Here is a 14,718-nt window from a genome sequence, read left to right on the forward strand (position 1 = left end):
GGAGGGTGATAGCATTTGTATCCTTTTTGGTTTGAAAGATAGTCCACAAAGACACATTTAGTTGCTCGAGGATCCAATTTCCCTCTATTATGGTTGTGAACATGAACAAAAGAAACACACCCAAAGACTCTAGGGCTAAGGGAAGATGTGGAAGAAAGACCTGGATAGAAGTGAGATAACATGGCCATTGGAGTTTGAAAATTTAACACGCGGGATGGTAGGCGATTGATGGTGTAAGTTGCTGTAAGGACTACTTCCCCCTAAAAGTGCTTAGGCACATTTTGCTGAAACAACAATGCCTTAGCAGTATTTAAACGGTGACCGTTCTTTCTTTCTGCAAGGCCATTTTGTCTTGGGGTAGAAACACAAGAGGACTCATGAAGAATACCCCTTTGGTGGAAATAGGTAGAAAGAGTCTGGTTAAAATAATCCCGGGCATTATTTGACCTAAATCGTTTGATTTGAACCCAAAATTGAGTTTGGATCATGGAGAAAAAATTTGGGAGGTTGTCACTCACATCAGATTTAGATTTAAGGAGAAAGACTCATGTAACCTGTGTACAATCATCAATGAATGTGACAAACTAACGTGCACCAGAAATATTTGGAATAGTCTAAACAAGATTGAGAAAATATAATTCTCTATTTCTTGATAATAATACAATGATTTCCCTTTTCTCTTTATAGAGGAAGAGAATAATACAAAAGGGAAATAACAAAAAAGGAAATAGGAATATACATAGAATATACATAGAATCTAAGATATACACAGAATATTCTATTTCTACACTTCCCCTCAAGCTGGCTTGAAGATATCTTCCATGGCCAGCTTGCTCACAAGTTTCTCAAACTGAGTTCTATGTACTCCTTTTGTAAGAATGTCAGCCACTTGGTTAACTGTTGGAATGCAGGGCATACAAATTACTCCATTATCAATTTTTTCCTTAATAAAGTGTTTATCCACCTCTACATGCTTTGTCCTGTCATGGAGAACTGGATTATGAGCAATAGAGATTGCAGCTTTATCATCACAATAAACTTTAGCTGGAAGGGAAGTGGAGACCCTCAAGTCTGATAGAAGCCTCTTTATCCACATGACCTCACAAATACCATGAGCAACTGCACGAAATTTAGCTTCAGCACTGCTTCTGGCCACCACATTTTGTTTCTTACTCCTCCAAGTAACAAGATTGCCTCCCACAAAGGTGCAATACCCTGATGTAGATCTTCGGTCAGTTATACTACCTACCCAATCTGCATCTGTATAAGCCTCTACATGAAGATGTCCACGTTTTCTAAAAAGTAGACCTTTCCTAGGGGTTCCCTTTAGGTATCGCAGAATTCTGTAGGTAGCTTCAAAATGTTGTGAACCAGGTGAGTGCATAAATTGACTTACAACACTTACAGCAAATGCTATGTCTGGTCGAGTATGGGATAAATAGATAAGTCTACCCACAAGTCTTTGATATTTCTCCCTTTCTACCACATTCTTAGCCTCGGCAGGTTGAAGTTTTAAGTTGGGTTCAATGGGAGTTTCAGCAACCTTACACCCAAGCATTCCTGTTTCACTGAGTAAATCCAGAATATACTTGCGTTGGTTGACAAAGATCCTCTCCTTAGATCTTGCAAATTCCATCCCAAGAAAGTACTTTAGAGGACCCAAGTCCTTGATCTCGAACTCATGAGCTAATCTCCTCTTTAGCTCTTCAATCTCTCCCTTGTCATCACCAGTCATTATTATATCATCCACATAGACAATTAAGATTGCTTTCTTACCGTCGTTGGCGTGCTTGAAGAATAGTGTGTGGTCTGCTTGGCTCTGAATGTAACCATAACTTTTCATCGCCTTTCCAAATCTTTCAAACCACGCTCTCGGAGACTGTTTTAGACCATACAATGATTTTTTTAAACGACATACCTTGTTTGTCCTGAGGCTCTTTTCAAACCCTGGTGGAAGATCCATAAACACTTCTTCTTCTAAATCACCATTTAGGAAGGCATTCTTTACATCAAATTGGTGGAGTGGCCAATCAAGATTCACTGCAAGGGAGAGGAGAACTCGAATAGAGTTTATTTTAGCTACTGGAGCAAATGTTTCTTGATAGTCGATGCCGTATGTTTGGGTGAAACCCTTAGCAACCAGCCTTGCTTTGTATCTTTTAATGCTCCCATCTGCCTTACATTTTATAGTAAATACCCACTTACAACCTACTGTTGCTTTGCCTTCTGGTTTGTTCACAATCTCCCAAGTTCCATTCTTTCTAAGAGCACTCATTTCCTCTTGGACTGCTAACTTCCAATCTGGATCACCAAGGGCATCCTGAATTGTTCTTGGGACATGCAGGTTAGAAATATTTGAAAGAAAGGCCTTATGATGATTGGACAATTTTTGGTATGACAGGTATTTAGCAATTGGGTGTTTGGTACAAGATCTCACTCCTTTCCTAGTAGCAATAGGGACATCAAGATCAGACAAATCAAATGTAGAATAATCTGTAGGAGTGAGTTTAGAGTTACCATGAGAAGAAGAAGAACTATCGGAAACCCCATCACTCGAAGACGTCGATTGTTCAATTGTTAGAGGAATATTTGGACTGATAGTATTTTTCAAGGTTTGTCTTCTAGTATAAAACTGAAGCTCCGGTTTTGGAATATTTTGATCCATTTGTGGTAATTCTCCCCCTGGTTCCAATCCCATCACGCTAGGCACCTGTGAACCAGACACACCTTGTTCCACAATATTTGGAACATTTATATCCTTGAGTTGTTTATTAGAGTGGAGGGGAGCACCAATCATGGTAGGACGAGGATCCTCAACATTAGAATTCAAAAAATTATTTTCTTTCTTAATATGCTCCCCCTGAAGATGATTTTTGGGAAAGTAGGGTTGAGTTTCGAGGAAAGACACATCTATACTAATATAAGTTTTTTTGGTAACAGGATTAAAACATTTGTACCCTTTTTTATTTGGTGCATAGCCCAGAAAGACACATTTTTTAGCTGTGGGATCCAATTTAGAACGAAAAATGTGAGGAACATAAACAAAGCAAGTGCATCCAAAAACTTTTAAGGGTAACTCAGAATATATACGACAGAGAGAGAAGAGTTGTTTTAAAGAGTGTAAGGGGGTTTGAAACTGTAGAACACGAGTGGGCATACGATTAATGAGATAGGAAGCGGTTAAAATTGCATCACCCCAGAGGTATTTAGGGACATTCATAGAAAACATGATGGCCCTGGCAACCTCGAGTAGATGTCGATTTTTTCGTTCAGCAATACCATTTTGTTGGGGAGTTTCACGACAAGTGGATTGATGTAAAATTCCTTTTTCTTTTAAAAAAACCCCCCAAAGAGTCATTAAAATATTCAGTGCCATTATCAGATCGAAGAATACAGATTTTTGTGTTAAATTGAGCTTCAATCAAATGGAAAAAATTCTTGAAAGTTCTAGGCACATCTGATTTTTTTGCAAGTAAGTAAACCCAACAAAGTCGAGTATGATCATCAATAAAAGTAACAAACCACTTTTTGCCAGACAAAGTTGAGACTTTAGAAGGACCCCAAACATCACTATGTATTAAATAGAATGGTTTTGAAGGACAATAAGGTTTTGAAAGAAATTTAACACGATGATCTTTGGATAAATGACAACTCTCGCATTGAAACATAGAAGGATCCACTCCTTTAAACAACGTAGGAAATAAATATTTCAAGTAAGGAAAACTGGGATGACCTAGCCTAAGATGCCATTGCATTATTTGATTAGAAACAGAAGTAGAACTAATACCACTCAGCCCGTGAGCTTTTTTATTACGCAAGACATCCCCATCCAAATAATAGAGCCCGTTTATTTCTCTAGCACTGCCAATCGTCTTTCCCGAGTTCTGGGCCTGAAGCACCCAACAGGTCTAGACTTCCAATTGGGATCGCTTTGATCTAGACTTCCAATTGGCTGGCTTGCCATGAAGCACCCAACAGGTCTCCCGAGTATGGCGTGGTTTATTGCAATGATCACACCAAACACGAGGTTTTTCTTCTGCCTTTCGTTGACTCGCAATATGCCGTCCACCAGCATTAGCATTAGCAGTCATAAGTGCCATATTTTCAGATAATCTTGCAATCTTCTGTGTTTTTCCACTCATATGTATTGAAGAGATCTAAGTCCAGCTGGATCTGGATCTGGATCGGATCTGGATCAGTACAAATATGGAGACCCTAGCAAAGACCCATGGATCTGGATCCTTGAATCTGGGTACCCAGTTGCCCAAATCGCAGCACAAATCGCACGAACGAGCAGTACGAACAGTAGCACAAATCGCACGAACTAAGCACAAATGAGGCAGCAAGAGCGAAGAATAGGAGTGGCTCTGATGCGCGATGCAGAGCCGACCTTCTCGACAGCAACAAGTGCGGACGTCCGATGGAGAAGCAGCACGAACGACGGATAGGAGCGGCTATGGAGTGCAACGCGATCCTTCGCAACCGAGAATAGCAACAGGCGCGACTGATGAAAGCCGACCTTTGCGAGAGGCTAGGAGATCGCGACCGTTCCAGAGGTGGGAACCAGAGGCGGCGGCTGAAGATGCAGCAGCAGCGGTCGGGATGGCTGAATCTCAGAGGGGGCGACCGCTGGAGGGTGGTCAGTGAAGAACGGTGGGACTTCTAGGGTATGGCAGAGGAATAGAGGAAATTAGGGTTTCACAGTTGAACGGCTGTGATTTAATCCTAATTCCTGCTCTGATACCATCTAAACAAGATTGAGAAAATATAATTCTCTATTTCTTGATAATAATACAATGATTTTCCTTTTCTCTTTATAGAGGAAGAGAATAATACAAAAGGGAAATAACAAAAAAGGAAATAGGAATATACATAGAATATACATAGAATCTAAGATATACACAGAATATTCTATTTCTACAAATAGTTTATGGACCCCAAATATCACTACGAATTAAATCAAAAGGAAAAGGGCTTCTATTATTGCTAGGAGAAAAATCAGCACGCTTGTACTTGACAAGTTCACAAATGTGAATGAAATTTGCTAATATCTAGATTTGTAAACAAAGAAGGGAACGTAATCTTGAGTAAGGAGAAAGTAGGATGTCCTAGCTTATAATGATGCAGCCAAATAGTGTCCTTGTGGGGCTGATACTGTTTAGAGAGGTAGGTTAGGGGTTGGTTCCATTTGGGAGCAGTTTGTTTCTTAGATTTGTCAATGTAGTATAGTCTATCTCGTTCCTTAGCACGCTCAGTCATCAGTCCCGAGGCCTGATCCTGAAGTAAGCAACAAGAAGGTAGAAAAATAACTTTGCGGTTAACATTAGAAGACAATTTAGATAGTGAAAGGAGATTAGTGGATAATTTAGGCACATGAAGGACATTTTTAAGAGTGAAAGTAGGGCTGATTGTAATTTCTCCTATGCCAACTATTGTGATTAATGAACCATCAGCAATAGCTATTTTCCTATGGCTAGAACATGGAGTATATGAGTGAAAGAATTGGGAAAATGGTGCCATATGATCAGTGGTGCTAGAATTTATGATCCAGGAATCTGGAGAATAAGTATTAGAGGCATTTAAAGTATAAGAAATAGGAGGTTTACCTAAATGTGTCAAGAAATAGTTACTTGAGATAGATGATTTGTCCAAGGTACTTAGGAATTGCCTCAACCTTTCAATCTCCTCCTAGTTGAATTCTTTATGTTCTTTTCGTTCATGGATATGTTCTTCCCCATGTGAAGTGGCCATATTGGCTTGCCCTTGACTCCGATGCAGTTTTCCACCCTTATTTCCCCATTCTTTACTTGGTGGCTTTCCATTTAACTTCTAGCACATCTCCCTAGCATGCTTGGGTTTCTTGCGCAAAGTACACCATAGGTTGTCACGGCTGTCACTCCCTATGTGCTTAGGAACTATCTTACCATTGTCTCCCTTCAGTTGATCTTTCTTAAATCCACGACCTCCTCTATTAGCCACTAATGCTGAAGCCTCGACTGGTTTAGGGTGCAACATTACAACCCTTTTTCTTTCTTCGACTAGTATAATTAAAATAATTTCATTAAGTGAAGGTAAATTAGCTTTACCAAGGATTTGGATTTTTACTAGATCATACTCTCGATTAAGTCTTGCTATAAAATCATAGGTTTTGTCTTTTTATATGAAGGTTTGCAGTTCACCATGCCAGTTTCTTCTAAGATGTCAAGGGCATACTTCCTCTGAGAAATTGAGATACCATCTCTTGATTGTGCAACCTTAATATCCAAGAAATACCGGAGTTTGCCTAGGTCTTTAGTCTGAAAGTGCTGATGTAGATGTTCCTTCAGTTTCTGTATGCCAACTTGATCACTCTCTGTGATAACAATGTCATCCACATAAGCAACAAGGTAGATGCATAAAGAAGAGGAGTGTCGATAGAAAATCGAATGATCAACTTCAGTCCGGGTGAGACCAAAAGCTTGAACCACAATGCTGAACCTGCCGAACCACACTCGTGGAGATTGTTTTAGATCATATAGAGACTTCTTGAGTTTGCAAACTACATTGAACTCTCCCCGAGCAATAAAACTAGGTGGTTGCTCCATATAAACTTTCTCCTGCAGATCACCATGGAGAAAGGTGTTTTTAATATCCAGCTGATAGAGCGGCCAATAACGCATAGCGGCCACAGAGAGAAATAGGTGAACAGAGGCCATTTTGGCAACAGGAAAGAAGGTATCACTGTAATCCAGCCCATAGATCTGTGTAAAGCCTTTGGCAACCAAGCAAGCCTTAAAGCGATCCACCCGTCCATCGGGGCTCACTTTTGGTGTGAATTATTTGGATTACATAGATCTCATCATATCCACAACGGAATAAAATCAAACTTTTATAGGTATCGCATTTTTCAGAATATATGGTTTACAAAAAAATGGAAGACAAAAATGAAAGAATACCTCTTGATGAAATCCGATTTCGCCGTTAGGTTCCCCGTCATATAATCCTCCAAGTGTAGGATGCCTAGTCGGTGAGTTCTTTCAACTCTCAAGTATTCCAAGAAGGTGAGAAGTAATGTTTTATGAGTGTATGGAACTATTTATATGGCACTATCAAAACCCTAGTGTTCTATTAGGCCTATCTTTATAAGCCCAACCCAACTAGTAATCTATTGGGTTAAGTCCAATCAAATTGGATTAAGTCCAATGCAAATAGTGCCATTAGGTTAAGCTTAATGTGCTAGCAAAAAATCCAATCCAATTGATAATTAAATAATTATATTTATAATATAATCATTTAATTATTCTTATTTATTCAATAAATAAATGCACTATAATTAATAATTCCAAAATTACTAATTTATCCTTCTTCTCTTTAAAAGTGTTTACTTTTTGGGTGAAACTTTCTAGGTTCACAAATAAATTGACAACGAGAATAATTAACTATTAATTCTCGTAAATCATGAGTGACATCTAGCAATATGTCCTGACTATCTAATATATTTTGAAGTGGATATTGTGAACCTTTTACTACGATACTATGCAATACGGTCTTTCTATCATCTTATATCCCGACAAGATATAAGATCATAGTCAGTAAGTGAAATCTCTTAATCTCGTCATATGACCAAATCCAAAATCAATCTTGACTAATTATGACACAATCTTATGAAACACATTTTATTGTCATATTACCTCAACCAAGGATTTATTGTTAAGTGATTATTGGATCACATAAGATATCTTCCTCATAAATCTCGAGGTGATAGATTTTATGTCTGATGCACATATATCTCATGTATCACTAAACTAGGCACATGGATAAGTATGATTATTCCTAATTAAAACACCCATATAATATAGTTGATATTCTAATCCACCAATACATAGATATCCATGTCATCTCAGGTCTAAGGACTAGTTGCACATCAATAACTATCATTGAATCATTAACCCGTGAGATATAACCCTTGTGATTCAATGTTAACAGTTCACTTAAGTGAACTTGTTCCTTTAACGAGCACCCACTCATTTTTTTCTATATCTCATACAGAATAGCACGAGACTCACTAATCTTATCTTTCAGTATCTCATATTAAAAAAGAGGAAGACGATGTGCTGGCTTTTGCGATTTGTTACTATATAGGCTAGGAACTCTATGGTCAGGAACACATTTATAGTATAACGAATTATGTATTATCCAGAACTCGTATTCTTAATATTTAAGAATGGTATCCACCCCTTATTATACTAATAGATATATGTTTTTAATCTAAATCATATTGCAATTTAAATAAAAACATAATTTTCATTTAAATTTTATTTAAAGAATTGCAAGATCAAGTCCCTTTGTGTCACTAGAATTGGTCTTCGGGACTCATATCTAACATGAACATCCACTGACAACCAACGAGAGTCCTTTTTGGTGGTAGAGGCACCAAATCCAAGTACTATTTGAATGTAAGACTTCAATCTCATCAAACACAGCTTGGCGCCAACCTCGATGTGACAAGGCTTCACCTACGGTTTTAGGAACAAAAATAGAGGAAAAACTCGAAACAAAGACACTATAAGCGGTAACAAACGGTCATAACACAAAAACTTATAAAGAGGGTGTGGATTATGAGTGGACCTTGTACCTTTGCGGAGAGCAACAGAAAGGCTACTTGGCTCAGGATCTATGGTAGGAGGAACCACTGACGGAGAGCGTGAGTCAGGAGAGTCCGGTTCTGGAGGAATGCTGGTGTCGGCAATGGGTTGAGGACGACGATGATATGTAAGAAGTGAAGGATCTGTGGAATTTGGATCAAAAAATAGTAGTGGGGGGTTTGCAGAGGAGGAGACAGATGGACCTGAAGACGGCAATGGAAGAGAAGACAAAGGAATAGGCAATATCTGGTCAAGACTCTGTGAATCGGGTTGAGCAACTGAGAAGAAACACTATTGTTCAAAGAAGGTAATATCAGCAGATATAAGATAGCGGTTCAACTCAGGAGAGTAACACTTATAGCCTTTCTACAATCGGGAGTAGCCGAGAAAGATACACTTGAGAGATTTGGTAGCAAGTTTATCCTATCCAGATGAAAAAGAATGCACAAAATAGATACATCCAAATACACAAAGGGGAAGAGAATAAAGTGGCTGTGAAGGGAACAAAAAGAGAATGAGGAATTTGGTCCTATAACACTGAAGATGGTATGCAATTTATCAGATAACAGGCTATAAGAACATCTCTGCAAAATTTGGTGGGAAGATTGGCATGTAAAAGTAGTGTTTGTGCAGTTTCAATGAGATGACGATTTTTATTCTTAGCAACATCAATTTGTTGAGGTGTGTAAGGACATGAAGATTGATGTAAGATGCCATTAGCAGTCACGGAAGTAGTAAACTGAGAGGAAAAATACTCAAGGGCATTATCACTATGGAAAGTACGTATAGAAACTCCAAACTGTGTTTTTATTTCAATAGTAAATGTTTGAAAAACAGAAAACAATTCGGACCGACTCTTCATTAGAAACAACCAAGTGCAACAAGAAAAATCATCAATAAAAGTAACGAAATATGAAAAATCTAGAGTAGAGTTGACTTGACTGGGCCCCCATACATCAGAGTGCACGAGGGAAAAGAGAGCCTCAACCCTATTATGAATGCGACTAGGAAAAGAACTACGAGCGTGTTTACCACACTGACATGACCCAATTAAAGGTGGATAATGACGACAAACTAGGAACTAACTTATTTAGTTTGGAGAGGCTGGGATGACCGAGACGAATGGAGGAGATTTGGGAAAGTTGCACTGGTGTAGGCTATCGGCAAACTAGGCACAACAAGATGATAGTTGCCCCGTGACTCACGCCCGACGCCAATCGTCCGCCCCGTACCCCGGTCCTATACACAAACAGAAGTGGAGGTAAAGGTTACTGAACAATTTGGTTGTCTAATAAGCTGACTAACATAAAGAAAATTAAAAGGACTACATGGGACATAAATGATAGAATTTAAAGGGAAAGAGGAGGTAGGAGAGGTTTTCCCTATCCCTTTAACTGGCATTTTGATGCCATTTGCAAGAGTGATGGTTGGTAAATGTTCAGAAAAGGTAAGGGTAGAAAAAAGATCCTTATTACCACACATGTGATCGGTGGCGCCATAGTCCAAAATCAAAGGCCTAATAGAAGTGTTTTAAGTAACACAAGCCATGGGATTACCCGTAGATTGCTAAGACGCTTTGAATTTCGAGAAAGCCTCATAGTTAGTAGTAGGTAGGGGTACCATTGGAGGGCCGGATATTGGACTAGGGGCACTTTGTGCAATATGAGCCACTCGGGATGTTTGAGATGCAGGAGGGGCAGCTGGTCGATCGTGCTTCTTCCAACACTTATCTTCCTCATGCCCTTTCTTTTTGCAAAAGTTGCACTGAGGGCGAGAGCGGCTACTGGACCAGCCTTGATTACCTCCTAAAGTCTAAGACATGAGTAGAGGCCGGGAGGGGTTCCTGTAGAAGCACCGATAGAGGAAGAACTACCAACCATATTGAGCAATCTTTTGTATGTATCTTTCATAGTACCCTATCAAAATTTGATGGCGGATAGGCTCGAACTCAAGCTTGAGACTGGACAAAGTAAGAACCATGAATAGTTTTTCCTGTTGAGAATCATGAGTGGCTTTGGAATTAGAGTATGGAAGAAGAGCTTCAAACTCATGCATGAGAGAATGCATCTGGCCCAGATAGGATTCCATAAAGTGACCCTGCTAGATGTTCTTGATAGAGTGGACAACTGTATAGAGACACTGAACGTCGTTGGTATAACACTCAATGACTTCCTTCCAAACCTCATAACAAGTTCAGACGGCCGAAAGAGTTGCAAAACAAAGTGATAAATGGGATTCCACAAAATATTATACAACTGAGCATCAAGCTATTCCCATCTAGCTTTGTTGGCTTGTCGACATCCTCTGCCTTCGTAGTGAGATGGTTTGCTTGTCCTTGCCCCTTGAACCACAGCTTCACAGAGGCTGCCCATGAGAGATAGTTGGTAGACCCTATCAACTTGTTAAAAGTGATAACAAGGGTCCCTATGTTTGAAAGGGTAAAGGGTTGATAGGAAACAAATGTTGAAACCGACACGCCACATGTAGGGGTGATGTTACTGAGGTTAAATATCTCGAGGACTGCAAATTAGATTTGAAACAGGATGGAAGGAGCAACGAGCACAAAAACGACATAGGGTTGCTGGAGCACCAACGAAGATGGACGACAATGAGCGGTGGGGGAAAGTGGATGAGCTAGGTGCAAATTTGAGCAGAGTGGCCGATTTGAATGGTGGTGGCATGGATTTGAGGTGGCAATCGGTTGATGCAGTGACGGCAACGGACTAGTGGCGATGGCTGGATTTGGAGTTGCTAGTGGCGATGGAGGAAGGGAAGGCGACGGTTGGCGATGGTGAAGGGGAAGCGACCGACGAAGGGGTGAATGGCTAGGGCGATCACTGCGACAATCGGAGAAGATGAAAAAGACTAATGGACTCAGATCTAGAGCAAAAATGATCGGTGAAGGAATGAATGGCCGACGATGGTTCAAATTTGGCAAAGTCAAAGTAGTTGAGGGCGGATGTGCGACGGCGAATCTAAAGTCGGTGGTGCCAGATCCGGGGTCGTTGGTGTTGGCGATGGCAAATCTAGATAGCGATGGTGGATCAGGCTAAACACATGACGACTGATGCAGTGAGGTGGAAGCAAATCTAGCAGCGACGACCCAGTACGACATCAACGGTTGGCGTGGTGCTATCAACACGGTGATGGCAGATCTAGGCGGCGAGGATTAGTGTTGGAGTCGTTGGTGCTGAGGATCTTTCACTCAAATCTCCAGAGAAATGTTGTAGCAGAACAAAATCCTCAAGCTTGGCGCCCATGAGAATACATAGCGGCGGCTTAGGGTTTTCTCACTGATGGCTCTGATACCATGTGAGAATTTAGAGAGAGAGAGAGATATTTTGAAGAATTACTCTTTTAATTACAAACTAAGAGATGGAACACATATATATACAAATACCATGACATCATCATGACTTAATGCTAACTCATGAGCTAAGCCATGGCATAATGCTAATTGTCTCTATATACAACTCAATAAATCCTATGAGTTTTATGCTAGTTGTTAGCTACCTAAGGCAACCCTTCTTTTATCTACGCTTGGGACCAACTCTATATTCAATAATAAGGCTAGTTATTTGTATTAGTTAGTAAACAATATATCAAGTCTTCATCCCATTATGTGGCGTCAACTATATGAACTCTAGCTCTCCAACCTTTTTTTTTTCTATGGCCTTATAACTCACATCATCACTAAGAGTCTCCCACCAAGTTTTTATTGGTTTTCATGTACTTCTTTTGCTAAGGATTTGATCAATTTCATCCATTCTTCTCTTAGGAGCCTTTATTGGCCTCCTTCTCACTTAAGCAAACCATCTTAATCATGTCTCATGTATCTTATCTTCTATAGGAGTCATTCTAACCTTATTAAAAATAACCTCATTTTTAATTTTATTTGTTCTTGTACGACCATGCATCCATTCTAACATCCTCATCTCTTTCATTTTAATATTTTGCACATATTGGTGCTTTATTGCCCAACAACCTGCGCATTACAACAAAGTTGGTCTTTTAATTGTCTTAGAGAATTTTTCTTTTAGCTTTAATTGGATCTTACCATTACATAAAACACTAGATGCACTTTTATGGTAACACTCTCATTAATTGTCCCATCTTTTTGGATGATTGATTCAAGATATCTAAAATGATCTTTTCTTGGTCTGACTCGACCTTCAAGTTTTTCAATAATATCGTCCACACTTGTAGACTAAAGAAATTCCTATATGGTTGATGAAGTCTATATGGTGCAACTTCTAGTTGGTTTCTCCATGGGAGTCCATGCTGGTGAATATTCTAAGGAGATCCTTACATTTCCTCAAGAAGTCTTGTTGTGCTTGATTTGGCAGATTCAATGATGTTTTCATGCATTTTGATTTTCATTAATGTTGCTTCGATCATTTTTGTCTTTTATGATTGATGGAATCTATATGGTTAATGAGACTTAACATCATGTGAGTTCATTGGTTAAAAACCATCCTTGCAAAATTTGAAGCTAACGTTTACCGTCTATTAAATTGATCGTAACTTCATTCCAGAGGTGCTATAGCATTTCATTAAAATTACTTATGAGAAGTCTAGAGATTAGCTTTAGTTCTAGGGTGAGTTACAATGAACTTTGTTTGAAACAAGCATGGAACATCTAATATACATAGTCTAGCCAGAGGGGGGATTGTTATTGATATTGTCATTGTATTGATACATCCTTTTATCTATTGATTAATATTATATTGTTATGGAGACTCAGTAATAGGTCTGGACATTTGAACTGTCTATGCCACTCAACCTTGAGATATTTTTATACGATTCTGCATCTATCATACCTTGTATAATTTCAACACTTTGCTTTTTTACTTGTTGGATCTTGAGCTCCATATGATTGCTAATGAACGAACACCAACAATGCAGTTCTTCCTTAATAGAAGCTGGTGATAGAAAACAAATAATAATACTTGGAGATGAGAGACCCTGCTTTTACCTTCATAAGCTTCCAATTGATAGATCACATATGTGTAGCAGACTAACTTTTCTTTTCATGATGAATTTTGCAGATCTGTAGGGTGGAGGACATTCTTGTGAATGGCCTCATTATGGGAAGCATTATTCACATTCACAGGGCAAGGACTATCATTATTGATACTGATGGCTTGATAAGTGCATCACAATTTGGTAAGAAAATCTGATTTAGTAGAGCCCTGATCACCTAAAAATTTGTGTAAATATCTTTTCTTTTCTTTCTTTTTTTGCTCTAGTTTTTCAGTATCTCCAAGTTCTACAGCATCAAAGTCTTTGCTTTATGAGAAAAATGAGCTTAAATTTCAGACTCATAAGAGAATCTTTCCAGGATGCAGAAGAGGTATCGGAAAGGGAAATTATTCAAATGGAGCTGGTGCTGGTGCTGGACATGGTGGAAGAGGTGGCTCTGGGTTTTTCAAGGGATGGATGGCTAAAGGTGGTGATATATATGGTGATGCTGATCTACCTTGTGAATTAGGAAGTGGAACTGAGGGCCCTAATGACACTAACGGAAATGCAGCTGGAGGTGGAATGATTGGTAAGTCTTTCTATAGGCTAATAACTTACACCATTATTGAAACAACTACAATCACAAACCTTCATATCCCACTTGGTCTCTCTACCCATTGTTTTTTCTTTCTACCCCAATAATGGAACAAAAAAATAATAAACTCGTTCATTTTTTTCTCTTTAATCAAAACAAAAACGAGCTCTTAATTTTCTTAATTCTATAGGGTTTAATAAAAATTCGATTGACCATTTGATATAATACTATCGAACTAATAACCAACTCATCACTTCGCATTATCTGGATCCAAAAAACCAGTCAAGATAATGATATAGTGGTCATATCATTGTAGCAACTGAAATCTGTTTTGCATAAACAAAAGAAAAATCAATCTGATTCTAAGTTGTGAAGCAAAATCTAGAAAAAAAAAAAAAAAAAGATGTGTATAGAAGGGTGAGAGAAAGAGAGAAAAAGAATATCAATGATACAGAATTCCAATATGTAAATGTAAGGTCTATGAGTCATCTCATAAAAGGCAATGTAATAAAGCATCAATATTGATTCATCCATAAT

General features: G+C 38.9%; 1 protein-coding gene across 4 annotated transcripts in view; it reads left to right on the forward strand.

Moving 5' to 3' along the window:
- Window positions 1–14,718, forward strand: part of LOC127812869 (uncharacterized) — a 131,135-nt gene that overhangs the window by 50,013 nt on the left and 66,404 nt on the right. For all 4 annotated transcript variants that reach the window (XM_052353392.1, XM_052353391.1, XM_052353393.1 and 1 more), the window contains 2 exons: window positions 13,673–13,790; window positions 13,966–14,175. In XM_052353392.1, the coding sequence (XP_052209352.1) occupies window positions 13,673–13,790; window positions 13,966–14,175 (328 nt within the window). The remainder of the gene's footprint in view (window positions 1–13,672; window positions 13,791–13,965; window positions 14,176–14,718) is intronic.

This window comes from Diospyros lotus, chromosome 11, assembly GCF_014633365.1.
Source record: "Diospyros lotus cultivar Yz01 chromosome 11, ASM1463336v1, whole genome shotgun sequence".
Taxonomy (NCBI): domain Eukaryota; kingdom Viridiplantae; phylum Streptophyta; class Magnoliopsida; order Ericales; family Ebenaceae; genus Diospyros; species Diospyros lotus.